This window comes from Poecilia formosa, unplaced genomic scaffold (assembly GCF_000485575.1).
Source record: "Poecilia formosa unplaced genomic scaffold, Poecilia_formosa-5.1.2 Scaffold521, whole genome shotgun sequence".
NCBI classification, from domain to species: Eukaryota; Metazoa; Chordata; class Actinopteri; order Cyprinodontiformes; family Poeciliidae; genus Poecilia; species Poecilia formosa.
In genome coordinates, this window is record NW_006800460.1 from 176,765 (window position 1) to 192,896 (window position 16,132).

At 44.7% G+C, this 16,132-nt stretch overlaps 3 protein-coding genes across 4 annotated transcripts in view; all 3 read right to left on the reverse strand.

Moving 5' to 3' along the window:
* Window positions 1-12,591, reverse strand: part of snx29 (sorting nexin 29) — a 42,523-nt gene extending 29,932 nt beyond the window's left edge. Inside the window, exons 1-11 of one of the 2 annotated variants that reach the window (XM_016664870.1) lie at window positions 11,988-12,590; window positions 10,705-10,769; window positions 9,460-9,512; window positions 7,989-8,113; window positions 6,104-6,284; window positions 5,964-6,034; window positions 4,563-4,820; window positions 3,246-3,636; window positions 2,420-2,532; window positions 2,224-2,320; window positions 2,075-2,142 (exon numbers count right to left, since the gene is read on the reverse strand). In XM_016664870.1, coding sequence (XP_016520356.1) covers window positions 2,075-2,142; window positions 2,224-2,320; window positions 2,420-2,532; window positions 3,246-3,636; window positions 4,563-4,820; window positions 5,964-6,034; window positions 6,104-6,284; window positions 7,989-8,113; window positions 9,460-9,512; window positions 10,705-10,769; window positions 11,988-11,994 — 1,429 coding nt within the window. In that variant the 5' untranslated portion in view covers window positions 11,995-12,590. Of the gene's footprint in view, window positions 1-2,074; window positions 2,143-2,223; window positions 2,321-2,419; window positions 2,533-3,245; window positions 3,637-4,562; window positions 4,821-5,963; window positions 6,035-6,103; window positions 6,285-7,988; window positions 8,114-9,459; window positions 9,513-10,704; window positions 10,770-11,987 lie in introns of both variants that reach the window. The other variant, XM_016664869.1, reaches the window with a different exon arrangement.
* An 846-nt stretch (window positions 12,592-13,437) lies between these two features.
* Window positions 13,438-15,101, reverse strand: LOC103129164 (transmembrane protein 238-like). The gene has a single exon (XM_007540143.2). It carries the CDS (start codon window positions 14,386-14,388, stop codon window positions 13,906-13,908), a length of 483 nt encoding a protein of 160 aa, XP_007540205.1. The 5' UTR covers window positions 14,389-15,101; the 3' UTR covers window positions 13,438-13,905.
* A 6-nt stretch (window positions 15,102-15,107) lies between these two features.
* LOC103129186 (phosphoinositide-interacting protein-like) overlaps window positions 15,108-16,132 on the reverse strand; it is a 4,157-nt gene continuing 3,132 nt past the window's right edge. The window contains exon 2 of the mRNA XM_016664875.1: window positions 15,108-16,120. Within this exon, the coding sequence (XP_016520361.1) occupies window positions 15,325-15,618 (294 nt within the window). The 5' untranslated portion in view covers window positions 15,619-16,120 and the 3' untranslated portion in view covers window positions 15,108-15,324. The remainder of the gene's footprint in view (window positions 16,121-16,132) is intronic.

The window sequence follows — 16,132 nt, forward strand, 5'->3', positions numbered from 1 at the left end:
CAGACCCAGGCTGCATCGGAGCACAGAGCTCATGTCCAGAGCCGGTGCCTTCAGGAACCCGTTTCCCAGGAATCCGGACGCCGAGCAGAACAGAATGAACGGTAAGTAAGTTACTCTGATCAACGAACCAGAGATCGGACCTTCTCTGGTTCTAATCAGCGGAAAACTGAAAAACGTCACATCCGTCAAATCCTTAGGAAAGAAGAGCAGAATGGGTCCAAATCAGAATCAGAAGCTCCAAGGAAAACCACATCGGTCACGAAAAGAGGACAAAATAAAGGTTTGTGTCATTTTTACCAAAATATATAATATTAGCAAAAAGATACGACTGGGACTTCAAAGATTTTAACGCAATTATCACATTTTTCACAAACTTCTGAGTGGAACCTTTGTCTTCACACGTTTCTGGAACGACCATAAATCTGACGCACGGCTACAGCCGCTAATAGCAGCCGTTTCCCTTTTCCCTCTGGGTTCATTTCTGCTTCTAAACGACCTGATTGGACGATGGAAGAGACGGTTGTGTCCAAGTGGTGCTAACAGCAGTTAGCCTGTCAGAATCTATGCTAGTCTAAAATAGCATCTGAATGCTAACATGTAGCAGCTAATGCTAATGTTAGCATCCACAGTCCAGATTTCTAAAGAAACTCCATGAAGGATGAGAGAAACTCTGAGATGAACTCTGATGTTCAGATCTGATGATATTTTTTCAATAATTTAGAAAAAATAGTTTGATATTTTTATTAATTATAGATCCTGAAATTAACGTCATTAAAAATCTGAATCAAGTTCAAACACTAAAAAACACGAAATGTGAAGAGAATTTGAGTTTTTTCCATTTCATCTTGAAAACCTGGGAAATCCGTTAATCTGGACCATGATAAACATTTTCTGAGTCGATTGTTTTCCTTTCTAAGAAGAAAGATTTGCTTTTCAGAAAAAGTAGGTCGTTGTTTGTGCTTTTAGTTGCTTTGAAATTAATATTAATGAAAAAACTTTAACAAATGGGAATCTATTTTTTGTTTCTCATATTTTTGACATCCGGCGCCGATTTCCTGAGATCAGAGGGGCCCGTGAATGGCCCCCGGACCTCACGTTGAGCCCCGGTGATGCAGACTGCAGTGGGAAACGTTGCTGAAGCTGCAGGTGAAAAAATCCAGCCTGACTCTGATTAACAGTAAACAGCAGCTTCTGTGCTGCAGGTATTTTCAGGTTTTCTTCGTTTCGACTGAAGCGTCTCTGGAGAATCGCTACGCAGGCGAGGCTGAATGAAAGTCAACAGATTCACGGCTCCTCTGCTGCAGCGGGAGCAGAGAGGAAATATTTACAGTACATACAGTAACGGCTGCACAGCGTGGACACAGTGCCACCTGGTGGTTCATCCGAGTCAGAGCAGCAGGAATCTGCTCCAGGTTCATTTTCACACCCAGTTCATTTTGTTCCTTGAAGGCGGGGGTGTCCAAAGTGAGGCCCAGGGGCCATTTGTGGCCCTTAGACTCGTCAAGCATGAAAAACCTTTGATTTTCATTTATTTAACCTTTTAAATAACCAGGTGAGTTATTAAGAATAAAAACCTGGCAGTGAGAGAAGTACAGGTGGAGAAGCAGATGGAGACTTTATATTTTCATTCAGGGTAAAATTATCACCACATCATTTTCTCATAATGGAAAATCTTAAGTACAAAACAGAGCGTTTGTCTTTTAACAGCCAAGATTTTATAATAACTAGAATCATGTTAATCCAGACGACGCTTCGTCAAAATCAGCTTCATTGGTTAAACTAAATGTAGAAAAAGTTCAGAGAGAAAGTGATGTAGGAAAACGCAGAACCAGCAGAGGCTAGAAACACGAGTCCAGTTTGGTCAATCCGGGTCGAACCGGGTTGAACCGTTAAGGTAACAAACTGAACCTGAGGAGGAAGTGAGGATTTAACGCTGCAGCAGCAGAACCAGAACTTCACCCTGCTGGTGTCGTTCTGGTTCTGCTGCTTCAGGAAACCCGGATGATTCATCGTCAGAACCGCTTTGGAAACACACAGAACCAGAAGTCGGCCCAGAATAAAAACAGAAACTCACCGACCGTCATGGAGTCTGGCAGCCCGGCAGACAGCGGACCGGACCGGACCGGCGGACTGGACTCCATGCTGCAGCAACAGAGATGAACAATCAGATGGTTAGTTTGGGGTTCGGTCAGGCTGCAGCCGATCCAAACATCAGAACCCGACCTGAAGGCGAGCTGGGTTCTGCCGCTCTCACAGTTCTCTGCCGACCCGGTGGAGCGGCACGGGGCGGGGAACCCGGCTGGCTCCTCCACAGAACTCACTGCAGGAACAGAAGTGAAACTGAAAGGACCAGCCGCCACGGAAAGTACCTCAGATTACCAGTGACAGCTGGTTCTGTTACACAGAACCGGTCCGGTACCTGGATCAGGGTCCGCTGGGGTCACAGGAATCAGGATGTCGGCGCTGGTCTGGTCGGTGATGGTTTGGACCGGACTCCAGGTGGAAACACTGGACAGGCTGCCCACCACCAGCCTGGAACCGGAACAACCAGTTAGAACCGGACCAGTCAGTTAGAACCGGAACAACCAGTTAGAACCGGACCAGTTGGAACCAAAACAACCAATTAGAACCAGTTAGAACCAGACAAATTAGAACCAGAACAACCAGTTAGAACCAGTTGGAACCAGACAAGTTAGAACCAGAACAACCAGTTAGAACCAGTTAGAACCGGACCAGTTGGAACCAAAACAACCAATTAGAACCAGTTAGAACCAGTTAGAACCAGACAAATTAGAACCAGAACAACCAGTTAGAACCAGATCTCCTGCAGAATCCTCCATCAACTAATTTTTTATCTAAATTTAATTTTTGTTTTTTTGTAGGCCGGCTGCACCTTGTTGGAAAATATCGGATTAACTAAAATATCGGTAAATATTGCGATTACGATAACATTGGTAAGAACAGCCGATATTATTGTCAATATTCCTGATTTATTTCCGCGTCGTAGATCTTAACGGGTCGGTTCAGACCGACCGGGAAGAGTCGGATCCGAGAGGAAACGCATCGGATTCAGTCTCTGAGCTAACGTAGCCTTAGCGCCTCTGAAGCTAACTGCTAACATCGGATGCATCCCTGTATTTCCTTCCTCTTCCCAGTTCCAGAACCTTCTGTGGTTCTGTTGCCTGAGGTCCAAATCAAGCAGAGGTTCTGGAGGCTGGTGGTTCTGCGGTGTGTTTTGGACTCACTGATCAGAGGCCAGTCTGTCCTGGATTTCAGTTCGGGGTTTCCTCGTCTCCTCCTCTTCGTCGTCCTCCTCCTCCTCGTTCTCTGCGCTCTGGCTGTCAGGGAGTGGCGGCCCAGCGGGGGGCGCCGTGCGGTCGGGCCGTGGCGACCCGACCCAGCCCGCGTCCCCCGGCTCTGGGACGCCATTCTGGGCAGGAGACCCGGACAGCGGCGGCTGCAGCGGGTCGATGCCTTCCTCCACACTGCTCTGGGCCGGAGCGCTGCGGCGACTCCTCGCTTTCGCCTCTTCATCGCCGTCCTCCTCATCCTCAGCCCCGCCGTCCAGGTCGTCATCGAAGGAAATGATGTTGGTGATTTTCTTCCTCCTCCGTCGCTCCTTCCTCAGCCCCGAGTCTGAGCCCAGAACAAAAACCAGAAACTCACAATTCAAGTTACAGAAACTTTGGTTTTCTTTAAAAAGTGCAGATTGAAATTTGATTGTTTTACAACAAACGATTCAAATGATTCATCTTTCAGTTTTCTGGCTAATAAACAAACATGGAGAAATGAAACAGGCGCTGCTGACATCAGAAACTCCATGATGGAAAAAATCAATGGAAAGCTGCAGGAATCACTGCGGCCAAATAAATACGATCAGAAAGATAAACTGAGATTCATTTCAAACAGAAAATAAAAAACAGTTTGTTCTGTTCAGAGGCAGGGCGGCAGGTCGGCTTCCTGAACCCGGAGCTGCTCCTCGCAACCCGGCGACAGTTCAGCTCAGAGAAAACGAAGCTTTCAGAAGAACGAGAGCCAAAGGAAGGAAAAGAAAAGTGTGAGCAAAAGAGAGAAAGACAAAGAAAGAGGGACAGAGTGGAAGAAAGAAAGAGCAAAGCCGTTTGGCCCGGTTCCTGTTCCGTAGAAACCGACCGACGTTCGGCAGAGTGAAGTACGCCCAGCGTGTTGGGGCAACTTCAAGCTGCTGCTACACAAGTTGTAGCTAGCTAGCATCTCCCAGAATGCCGTGCGGTTCTGCGTCAGAGTTCAGTGAAATGATCAATATTATTTTAAATATTTTCTATTGATACTGATAACGTGTCATCAATGTTTATCGGCCAGCCCTGCGGCTCCCTCTGACACATCAAGCATTTGTAATCCAAAGGTGAGTGAATGTTCACCAGCGCAGACAGAGCGTCTGCACAGCATAAACTACGCATTTTAATTTCACTATTTTGAAGCTAAATTTGTAAACTTTAACATCATTTCCTAACCAAGCCGCGCCACAGATCGGTAGGAACCGGAGCGGCCGGTTGTTTCCAGGACGCAGCGCGGCTTCCTACCAGCAGAGGCGCTGCGGGGCAGGACGGGCAGCGGGTCGGAGGCGTCGGGCTTCGGGGTGAAGCCGGGCACCACGGCGGTGGCGGTGCTGATCTCCCGCAGCAGGGAGCTGACGCCCTGGGTGGATTCCTTCAGCAGGCTGCCGATGCCCTGCGTGGATTCCTTCAGCAGGCTGGAGACGGACGAGCCGCCGCCGCGCGGCGCGGCGCCGTTCAGGTCGCTGTTATCGATGTTGATGGCGAACAGGATGGAGTTCAAACCTGGAGAGACAGGAAATCTGAATATCTGGCTCAGGTTTAATCCACTAATTCAGTTCAAAAGGGGACATTTATAGTTTTCCATCTAAAAGTTAACAAAAACCCAAAAATTAAAAACAATAAATTCTCAAACAGAAAAGTTTTCCTGGCCAACAGCTGAGTGGAGGGAAAAAGTGTCCTAGAAAATCCACGTCTCTATCCAGTGATATTCTGAAAACCTTCATTTTTAAGTTTAATGACCAAAAACATTAAAAGTTACCTAAGAAAATAAACGCAGTAATTAATCTGTTTAAAATACATTATAAAGACTCGTAATCTAACGTATGAATCTCCAAGTGAAGTTCAAGCTCTCACATCTTGAATTTAATACTTTATATAAATTACCTCTACCTTTATCATTAGTTATACATTTATAGACATTTTTATATATTTTTCAGATTTCTTTTAAGATTTATTCACATATTTATAATAGGGCTGCAGCGATTTATCGGTGCGGATTTCCTTAATTTCAGGAGATCTGTGGTCGGCCGATTTTTACACGTGAAGCTGATCTTATCCACCGATGTTACCAACCTCAGCAAGCTGCTGCCGGGAGGCGGTCCGGGCGCCGGGAGGCGGTCCGGGCGCCGGGAACCAGCCGCCCAGCAGAGGGCGCCGGACCACTGAGAGAGGCTGCACCGACCCGATCACGTCTACAGTTAACATCAGTTGCTCTGCTGTCGCCAATTCAGCAGCTTTCTTGATGTCTTGAGCAACATTTCAGACTAAAAACTGAAATCGGCCAAAATCGGAATCGTAAGTTAAGACTTTAGAAGGTCGGTAATCGGCCAGAAAACTGCAATCAGTGCACCTTTAATTTATATTTAGATGTTGATTTTCATGTCTATACATTAATGTTTATGTATTTGATTATTTACATTTATACATTTATTTATTTATATTTTTATGTTTGTGTGTCTATATTTATATATAAATATGTAGCCTATATTTTTGTTTGCTTAAATTTATATATTTATGTTGACATTTATTTAAATTTAATTTTTATATTCATGTTTATACTTTATGATTTTATGTTTATTTAGACTTCATTATATGTATATTTTATGTTTATTAACATTTGTTCATGTTCTTCAGACCGTCGCTCACCTGCAGCCATGGTTGGCAGCATACTTGCTCTCTCCTCGTCCAGAACAAAAGCCCAGTCTTCATAGAAGGTTCTAGAGAAGACAGAACCAGAACCTGTTAATCTGTCCAGCTGACCAGAACCAGAACCAGAGGATGCTAACCTGAGCCGCGGGCGGTCAGCCAGCAGCGTGTGCAGGTAGCGCTCCAGCGAGTGTTCGTTCAGGGCGCAGCGAAGCCAGGCCCGGCCCCGGCCCAGTTCGGACGAGATGTGGCGCAGCGAGTAGAACCGCTGCAGCTCATGGCGGTTCAGCTGCTCCTTCACATTCAGCCAGAAGGTCAGCTCTGCAGGAGGAGGAACCGTTAGCAATGCTGGCTAATGCGGGCTAACGCTGGCTAATGATGGCTAGCGCTGGCTAATGATGGCTAATGCTAGGTAATGATGGCTAACGCTGGCTAACGCTGGCTAATGATGGCTAACGCTGGCTAATAATGGCTAACGCTGGCTAACGCTGGGTAACGCTGGCTAATGCTGGGTAATGATGGCTAACGCTGGCTAACGCTGGCTAATGATGGCTAACGCTGGCTAATGATGGCTAACGCTGGCTAACGATGGCTAACGCTGGCTAATGATGGCTAACGATGGCTAATGATGGCTAACGCTGGGTAACGCTGGCTAATGATGGCTAGCTTCATCTCAGCTGCTGATGGACCTTTTTTAAGTTTAATTTTCCCCTTGAAACAGGAAATGCAAGTCAAAGTGGTCTGAAGTCGGGTTACTGTGCCGCCCCACTGAGCAGCTGATCTGCATATTTACAGGACGACCTCAGAACCAGGTGTAGAAAACTCATTCAGTTCATCATCCAGCTCACTGCAGGCCTCTGGTTCACCAGGAAACACAGGAACAATTCAGACTTAAAACCAACAGCAGCAATAAAAGTTCCTGTTTCTGTCACCAGTGGTCATCTGGAGACCTTAGCAGTAGTCAGTCAATAAAAGGAATTTCCCTACAGAGAATAACTCCATCGTTCCTCCGGACCAGGAAAGGATGAATACGAGGAACTTTTCCCACCTGATGGTTTAAAAACATTTTTTAGTTTTCACTCATTCTGATACAAACTTCTTTAACCTGAGCAAACCACAGCTCGACTCTCCCTCCTGCCTGATTCATCCTGCTGAACGTGTTCAGAGCCAACCAGCTGCAGCCTGCAAGTCATTATGATCAACACAGATCAGGCCGTTTCTGCCATTCAAAGACCAAACCAGGCGGAAAATCTCTTCAGAGAAACCAGCTCAACATGCAGAAAGCAAAGCTGCAGAGGCGTCGCAGCGTCCCTCAGAGGAGCCTGACCACAGCACCACACTGCAAAAACAATAAACCTCACCAAGAATTTTTATTCAGTTTCTAATGCAAATAAACTTTTATAAGACAAAACCAACTTATTAGTAACTTTTCAGCAGGATGTAGAAGATTTTAGATGAATGAAATCTAAGATCCCAGGAAAATAAAATCTGATATTAATAAAAGAAAACGTTGAAAAAACAAACACACAGGCTGTAAAACATCCATTTTCAAAATGTACAAAATGCTATAAAATAAGTATTTGTGGTTTTTGTAAATTTCTTAATTATTTACTTATGGAATTATCAAGTAAACAATTGGCTGGGGTTGCTAGGTAACGGGCTGGGCTTGGCTGGGGTTGCTAGGTAACGGTGCCAGTGGAATTAGAAGTTTTTTCATAAATATTAGGGAATTATTTACCTAAACAAGCTCTTATATCTTGCTGAAAAGTTACTTATAGTTAGTTTTCTCTTATTTTAAATGTAATAAGATACCTGCATTAGAAACTGAACAAAAATACTTGGTAAGATTTTGTGTTTTTGCGGTGAACAAGTGAAACGGGGAAGCAGACTCTTCCAAAGGTCTGCTTCCTCAGACTGACTCTGTTCCTGCATAATTCAACGCTTCACCCCTTCAAAACCAAGAACAAACGGCCAGATGTTCCAGCGGGATGTTTCCTGTTTCTCAGCAGGTGGTGATGCGTTCACCTGCTTCCGTCTTGCTGCTGAAGCCGGCAGCCTGCTTCAGCGCTGCAGCGGTCAGCGCCAGGCCTTTGCTCTTCCTCAGGCCGTGCTGCAGCACCGCCTCGAACTGAGCGCACAGGCAGATCACCCTGCAAACACAGAGCGCTTCAGTTAAACCTTCAGTTATTAGGACAGCAAAAAATATAAAGAAAATGACTAAATATATCATAATATATCAAACATAAAAACACAAAATTTCCACATCCAGTCAAAAAATGAGCAGAAAGAAGATTAAACTTATGACGCCAATTGTCTTCCATATTTATATTTACAAATGTAATTTTTACTCATCTCACAAGTAGACCTGTCATGATAACAAATTTAATGACAAATTGTCTCAGAAGTTATCACAATAAATGATAATATTGTTCTTTTGGTACCATTTTCCAGCAATAAAGGCAATAATGACATCATAATGCAAGGACAGATTCCCAAAGATCAATAAACTTTAAATTCTAACAAACATTTAACACTGGGACTGGAAGACATTTTAAATATCCAAGATAAATAAAACTAAACAGAAACAAATAAAATAAAATTCTCTGTAAATAAAACTGTCCTATGAGACCAAAACACCAAACTGAAACTTTCATCATCCAGGTTTTGGTAGAAACACAGAAATGATAAATCATGCAAATGGAAATGATTGAGCTTGTTTTAATTTATTATGAAATTAAATGATTTATTGCTTATTCTGACAGGCTCAGTCTTAATTTCTACTCTTTCCCAATTATATCTATAAAGTTAATGAATTATAATGCACCTCACATCATGCTTACTGTCTACAGTCTCCTGTCAGACATCCAAACAGCCATGGGCCTTTCACAATAAATCAATTCATTCAAATAATTTATTGATTTAACACCTTGAAATTGGGCCTCTGTCTCTTTAAGAAACTCCTGCTCTTTCTGAAGCTCCGCCTCCAGGAAGTCGTCCAACATGGCTTCTCTATTAACCCTTTAACATTTTTACCAGCGTTGCTCTGAGCAGCAGCTCCTGTAATGAGCTGTTTGCTGCTGGCTAGTCTGAAGGAGCAGAGTGGGGGAGGAGCTGCGCCTCAGAGGCGGAGCTAGGTCGACCCAGGCGTTTTGAACAGCTGACTGGTTGCCATGGAGACTAAAGGATTTCTCAGACATGAAAGAATCAAAGCAACACTGCAGGTTTGTTTTCGTAACATGATGGAAGGATAAAAAATGTTTGATTTTAGACGATACCGGCCCTTTAAGACAATTCATAGAAGGCAGTCGGGTTTTATATGTTAAAAAAGACACAACAACTTCCTGAAGAGTTGAAGTGCTCCTTTCAAGTTTAATTTAGCAGTGAAAAGAGACACGTGGTCCAGTCTGAATCCGTTATAACCTGGAAGGTGGTTCTGAAAAACATTTTATGTTTGGTTCTGTCTGAAACAAACATTTCCCGTTTGGACCTGCTCTACCTGCTGTCTGAGTCCGTGGCGATCTCTTTTCTTCCTCCAAAGCGGATTTGGCACTGCAGAGATATGAAAGGAATGAAAACATGAGAAAGTTCCCGCTCTGCAGGCGGCAGAACCAGAGCAGATTTCAGTAAAATATTTTGCGACTTTCCAGTTTGAATGTTCTTGCAGCAGCTCCCTGCTGCAGAACAATCAGGGTTCGGCTTTGATCAGAGTCACGCAGCTGCTTTCTCTGCAACCTGAACCCAACCTGCTCACGTTGCCATGGTGATGCCCATGTTAGACCATCTGTTCTTCATCATCCTCATCCTCCCAGAATGTTTTCTAACAAATTTCCACAAAAATCAACCCAGGAAACATTGTTCTACTTCCTGTCTGTGTGAGCAGCAGGCGAAGGAAGTAAAACAACAACAGATCCACATTCTGTCACATTAAAACCATAAACTGCAGTTTAGTATATTTATGGAGGTTTTACCAAACAGCTCAACACAAAGCAGAGAAGAAAGTTAAGAAAAGCAAAATAAAATGTATTATTATTAAATTAGTCCCAAGTCTTGTAAGAAGAGAAAAAAACCACATTTTAACTTTCAGATTTAAATGAAAATCTCCCCACATTGAAACATGATGTTGGCAGCATTATGCTGTGGGAATGCTCTTTAGCAGGAACAAGACGACCAGAGTTGATGGGAAGACGGATGGAGGAAAACCTAAAGACTGGAGGTTCTCCTTCCAGTCCCAACATGCAGAAATATTCTGGGATGCTTTACATCAAAGCTGATTCATGGGTTACAATGACCTAGTCAAAGCCCAGACCTGAATCCAATAGCAGGTCTGAGATGAGTCTTTAAAAAAACTCAAGTTTGAAGAACTTCATCCAGCCTGAGTAAGAATGAGCAAAAGTTTCCGTCTGGATGTTCAAAGATGAAACAAACTTCAAACTGTGAAGTCGCCTCGCGCCGCCGCAGACGCATCGCGCCACCGGGTTTGAATACTTTCAGATGGGTCTGCAGCTGCATCTCTATTTAATTCAGAATTAACCATCATAATTCTCCCAGAGTTCAACTGAACTGAACCACTGCTGCCTCCTGTAGGAAGGATGCTAACGCTAACCGCTAACGCTAGCCGCTAATGGCTAACCGCTAATAGCTAACTGCTGATGGCTACATTAACCACCAACTCTAACGGCTAACACTAATCGCTAATGGCTAACATTAACCACTAACAGCTAATGGCTAACAGCTAACTCACCTGTTTGACGGCGTCCAGCAGCCTCTCGAGGAGGTTCTGTCTCTTCGCATCATTCTGCTGAGTTCCTGCAGAGGAAGGAAACACACTGATGATGAGGAGGAGGGACGAAGAGGAGAGAAACATGGAGGCCGTTTCCCTGAAACCGTTACAACAGAACAAAGTTACTCTGGGCTCAGAAACGGTTCTGCTGAATAAACAAACCTCTAAACGTTACTGAAGTTAATCTGCGGAGTCCAAACTTTTTATCACATGGGCCAAAATCATCAACAGAGAAGAACCAGGACAAAAATAAAATCACAATTTTTTCTACAAATAAAGAATTCTGATTTTTTTGTTTTTGTTGTTTAAAAGGCTGAAAAATGATCTTAGGTTCAAAGCTTAGAGTTTGAATGTTTGCCTCAATAAAAGAAATGTGTAGATTGTTTTAGGTCTCCACTGAAAAAATAACGAAAAGAAAATCGATTCTGAGCAAAATCATGTGGATTTTAACTCCATTTAATAACCATTTGAAGAATTAATTTCTGTTTGGTATCAAAGTATTTTTGAACTGAATTTGAAATTAAAGACAAACTCTGCAGCCAAAATTTATACTGGAAGAAGATTTTCATAACTGTGGAAAGATTCTTTTAATCATGAAAAACCTTTAAAAGTCTCCATCCAGTTGAGTCAATTTTATTCATAAAACACTTTAAAGTCAGCAGAGCTAAAACCTAAATAATTCAAATAAATGAATACATATGAGAAGTAAAGAAGAAATGGAATGAATAAAACCAGAAATGAAACCTAATGTCAATAAAAATTAATAAAATACTAACACCAGATAGTTTCTACAGAGGCTGGCTGTTTCTCTCCGGGGACTCCAGCTTCCTCCGTCCAAAACATGACTGTAAAAAATTATATTAAAAATTAAACCTGACCTCAGCTGTCCTGTGGTTTTTACTGGTTTTAAAGGAGGAAAACGTGTCGAGTGAAATAAAAGTTCAGAACCAAACTAGAGGGCAGAATCTGGACTTTTCCTTTCAAAATAAAAGTTGAGTGTTTCTAGGCTGTTGTTAAGGTGACCTGAGCGAGGCGTTGTTGTTGTTGGACTTTTGCTTTCAGATTTTTGCTTTCATTTCCCAGCAGCAGAGTCTGACCGAACCGAGCCCAAGTATTCCGAACCACAGAATAAAGCAGCTGGAGCTGAACGTGTGCAGGAAGTAGCTGGTTCTGGTTCTGGTTCTGTTAGCTCTGAGCAGGTTGCTGGAGCAGAACCTCCCCTGGCTCCTGGATGAGAAACTCACCGTTCATCCTGACATCCGACCTCCTGGACCGGAAACGGCTCGGAGGAAACGGTTCTTCTCATCTCCCAGAACCAGCACCAAGCTAGCGGTGTCCCGGCTCCATGCCGCCGCCGTAGCCGACCTGGACCCACCCAACAGCGGCGTGAGCGCCGATGCTTGCTCGGTGAACAGCGAGGCCTGCGGGGGAGCCGCTTCACGGTCCGATAACCCGGCGGGCCGTGATGGACGCGGTTCCGAGGCCGAACTCTGAGCCGTTCGGTCCCGTGTCAGCAGAACCGGGAGCCGCTTTGGACCAGAAACCAAAAGTTATCAGAGTATAATCAGTTCAGCCTGTGACACTGCGAAAAACCGAAACCGACCACTCACATGACGGCGGCGGGGTCACGTGACCAAACACACTCCGGTCACATGATGACGAGCGCTGCTGGGAGTTGTAGTTTTTAGCTGAAAAACTGATTTCCGTCGCTTTGTGCTTGTTCTGCTGGTTCTTTGCGGTCCAGATGAGTAGATATTCTTCTTCTTGGTGTCTGAAAATGTTTTCTTCATTCTGTAATTTATCCAGTTCTATCATTTCCCCCATTTGCTTCCTGCGGCCTAAAATGACAAACTAATGTCAGATTCAGGTTTTTGTTCCTCTTTAAAGAAAAAGTAACACGTTCGCTTACTAAAATAATGTAACGAGCCACCAGCTGTTAAATCCTCACGAGGATAACATACCACCTCCAAAGCAATGTGGCAGAATAACACATTGGGAGGTATTCTACATGGAAAATAATTATACAATACAATTATATATTTTTCACAGAAGAAAATCTAAAAAGTGTGGCAAGCATATTATTGAGCATTACTTTGCAGATTCATCTTTCTCATTGGTGGTATAACTGAAATACTCTGATTCTTCTTGGTTGAGTCAGGTCCAGTGGAGAACATCTGTGCACAGTAGTATTCAAGTCTTTGCTTAAATTCTCTGTTGGATGCACGCCAGGTGCTTCATGTCACCATAAAAGTTTTAAAAACAGAATAAACAAAAACAATAGACTTGTCGCTTTTGGAGTAAAAGTTGCTGAAGAATCTGAAAAGTGCGTAGCAGTTTTTAAGCCCCTTTTCTGGTCCCCACACTCAACCACGCCCCCAGAGCCTGTAGGCTCCGCCCACTTTGATGACACTGGGGGCGGGGCTAAACACTCACACTTTAAATCCTTAATGGTTTAAACCAGTGTTTCCCAACCCTGGTCCTCGAGGCACACTGCCCTGCATGTTTTAGATATTTCTCTGCTTTAATACACCTGATTCAGGTGATTGCAGTTCAGCAAACACTTGTCAATTGAAATCACCTGTGCTAAAGCAAGGTAACACCTAAAACATGCAGGGCAGTGTGCAATGAGGACCAGGGCTGGGAAACACTGGTTTAAACACCAAGATGGAAACGTGATATTTACACAACTTTTAATTTCACACAAAAATTCTAAAAATATTTTACGAGTTATAAAACAAGTTCATTGTGGGTTTGTTTCATCATTAGTTTAGATTTGACATATATTACAAGCAATAATTTAGTATTTTTGCAGAAAATGGAGAACATATGGATAGTAAATGCTTGTAGCTGTTTATAACTGTTTTCTGCTTCAGGTGTGTCAGTGTTTTGTTTCGTTTACAATTTCCATGATAAATGAACAGATCATGCAGATAAAATGAAGCACTTCACTCATTTCAACTCCTCTGAAATCTGTAAATGAGCTACAGATGGTCAGCAGTAAAAACAGTCAGTAGTCTCTGAATGTGTCACCAAACTGCTGTTGTTGTGTGCAAAGTTTACGTCTTATCATTCATCATCTCTGTGTTGACTAACGATTACAGACACATAAAAATAACTGTAGATAAAGACAAAAATAAAACTCCAGCTTCAGGTTCTGACTCTTCATATGGACAAAGTTTCTCTTACAAGTTGTTTTGAGGAAGAGCCTTTAGAGCTGCCATATATGGTAGAGAGTGTTACATCCGTACCGCAGTCTGAGGGCCCGGGGCCCCCGGAGGGCCCCTCTTCCACAGGCCGAGCCTTTTTCCTGAAGGAGTTCCTGATCCCGTTGGAAACCCGCCTGACGGCCCGGCTGAGCCGCCTGTCCCGGGTCTTCATCAGGCCCACGTCGTCCTCCAGCTCCTCCGACGGCACCTCGATGTTCCCCGAGTACCAGAAGATCCACCAGATCAGGCTGAGGAAGATGACGATGGCGCCGCCGTAGATGAAGACGTCGTGGATCACCAGGCCGCCGAACACCCCCACCATGATGACCAGGACACCCAGAACGTCGTGGACCACCGCCAGCCAGAAGGCACACTTACAGCGGCCGACTCCATCGTACGTCTCCTCCATGACCGGCACGATCTGCACGGAGGTGGACATGATGGCAGAGGAGGTCCTCCAGACCAGAGGAAGAAGAAACCTGGTCCGACGGCGGCTGCAGGACTGTGAGGTTAAATCCCTGCATGGAACAAGCTGCTGTTCAAAGTACAACGTTCACCGGTTGTTATCTGGAATCCACTGGATCTGATGTTTCAGTTGCATCATCTCTGACAAACACGCAGCAGTCATTCCTGAAAATCACCTCCCATCATCCTTCCCTCTGAGAGAGGTTTGGTCATTTCTATTTATTGTTGAGTTTTGGTTTGCTTTGAAGCGTTTTCTGATTGCAAAAAAGTCAAATGAAATCAGTGGTGGGCACAATCCGCTAACAGCTAATACTGGAGCTAATTAGTAGGTTAGTGCTTTAGCTTTGAAAACATTTAGGGCACTTATAGGTTTCCATAATTACTTTTTCCAGATTTATTCAACAGAGCTCAAGATTGTTCCACTTCCTCTCCTAACTTTATTTAAACCAAGAAACATCCAGAAACAAAATAAAACGGACAGTAGAGAACAAGATATGAACATTTAAATACAACATCAGAGGGGATTCTAATTATAATATCAAAATAAAATTGGTGCTGCAGGGTTGTAATCTTTTAAGGACCAATATAATTTGAATTGATTTAGCATTTAAACTTTTAAAGATTCTATAGTAATTGAATATCACATTATCTAGAAATCGGGTTCTTGCTGCAGATGTTTCCTCTAAAGTTTCATGCGGCTCCCAGTTGAAGTTCATCCTGGAAGGAAAGCAGCCGGACTCTGTGACTGTGACCGGCTCAGCCCTGCTCTTCATCTCAGACTCATGTCTTCCTCCAGTTCCAGGCTGAAGACAACAGCCAGCATATCGCCCACTGAGAGCAGCAGGAAGATCCTCTCCTGGACCCGGCAGATCCTTAAAACCGGAAGGAAACCCGGCCGACCCCAGAGGTCTCAACATTCGTCCTCCAGCCCCTGGGTGAGGCGTCTCCGCCGGTGCTTCTCCTTCAGGACGGGGATCCACACCAGGCCCACCACCACGAACATCAGCCCTACGGACAGGCAGGCCGACGCCACGGACCGGGACGCGCCGCTCACCCCGGCGGAGCGGAGCAGGAGCAGCAGCGCGCCGGCCGCAGACATCAGAGACCCCATCACCATGGAGATGATGGGCTTGTGGAGGAAGGCCCATGCTGGACCTGCTGAGCGCTGGTCTGAGCACAGGCTCTGATCCTCAGGTTCCTCCATGGCGTCCTGAGAAAACCTCTTGATCCGTCAGTCCGTTTGGACTGGTTCCGCTCCCATGGAGGAGCAACACCGTCTGCATCACCAGTAACCTGGGAACACAGGCCGGTAACTCCAGAAGGACCGACGGAGCCGCAGATCAGAGGCAGGGCTTCAGAGAGCCGCCTGTCATCATCTGCTTTCATTCAGCATCAATCATCCACACATCAGCGCTGACGGACACAACGCACCTGGCTCCACCAGCACAGGCTGCTGGACAAAAGCTGCGTCACCTGATACAGGCGCACCGAGAACAACCGTTTCCACGGCCACCGCACACAGCACCAGCCGGTAACATAAGACAGAGAAATTTGTTTCCCTCATCAATCCATCCATCAATCACTGACCAGGAGGCGGAGTCAAACATGACCCACCGTGACCGCAGTCACCCCAAAGGTCAACCTGCAGAGACCAGCATCACCCCAAAGGTCAACCTGTCGAGACCAGCATCACCCCAAAGGTCAACCTATCGAGACCA

What these genes read in the sequence shown, in the direction of transcription:
- LOC103129164 (XM_007540143.2), bottom strand. Translation starts at nt 14,388, where the DNA reads ATGTCCACCTCCGTGCAGATCGTGCCGGTCATGGAGGAGACGTACGAT.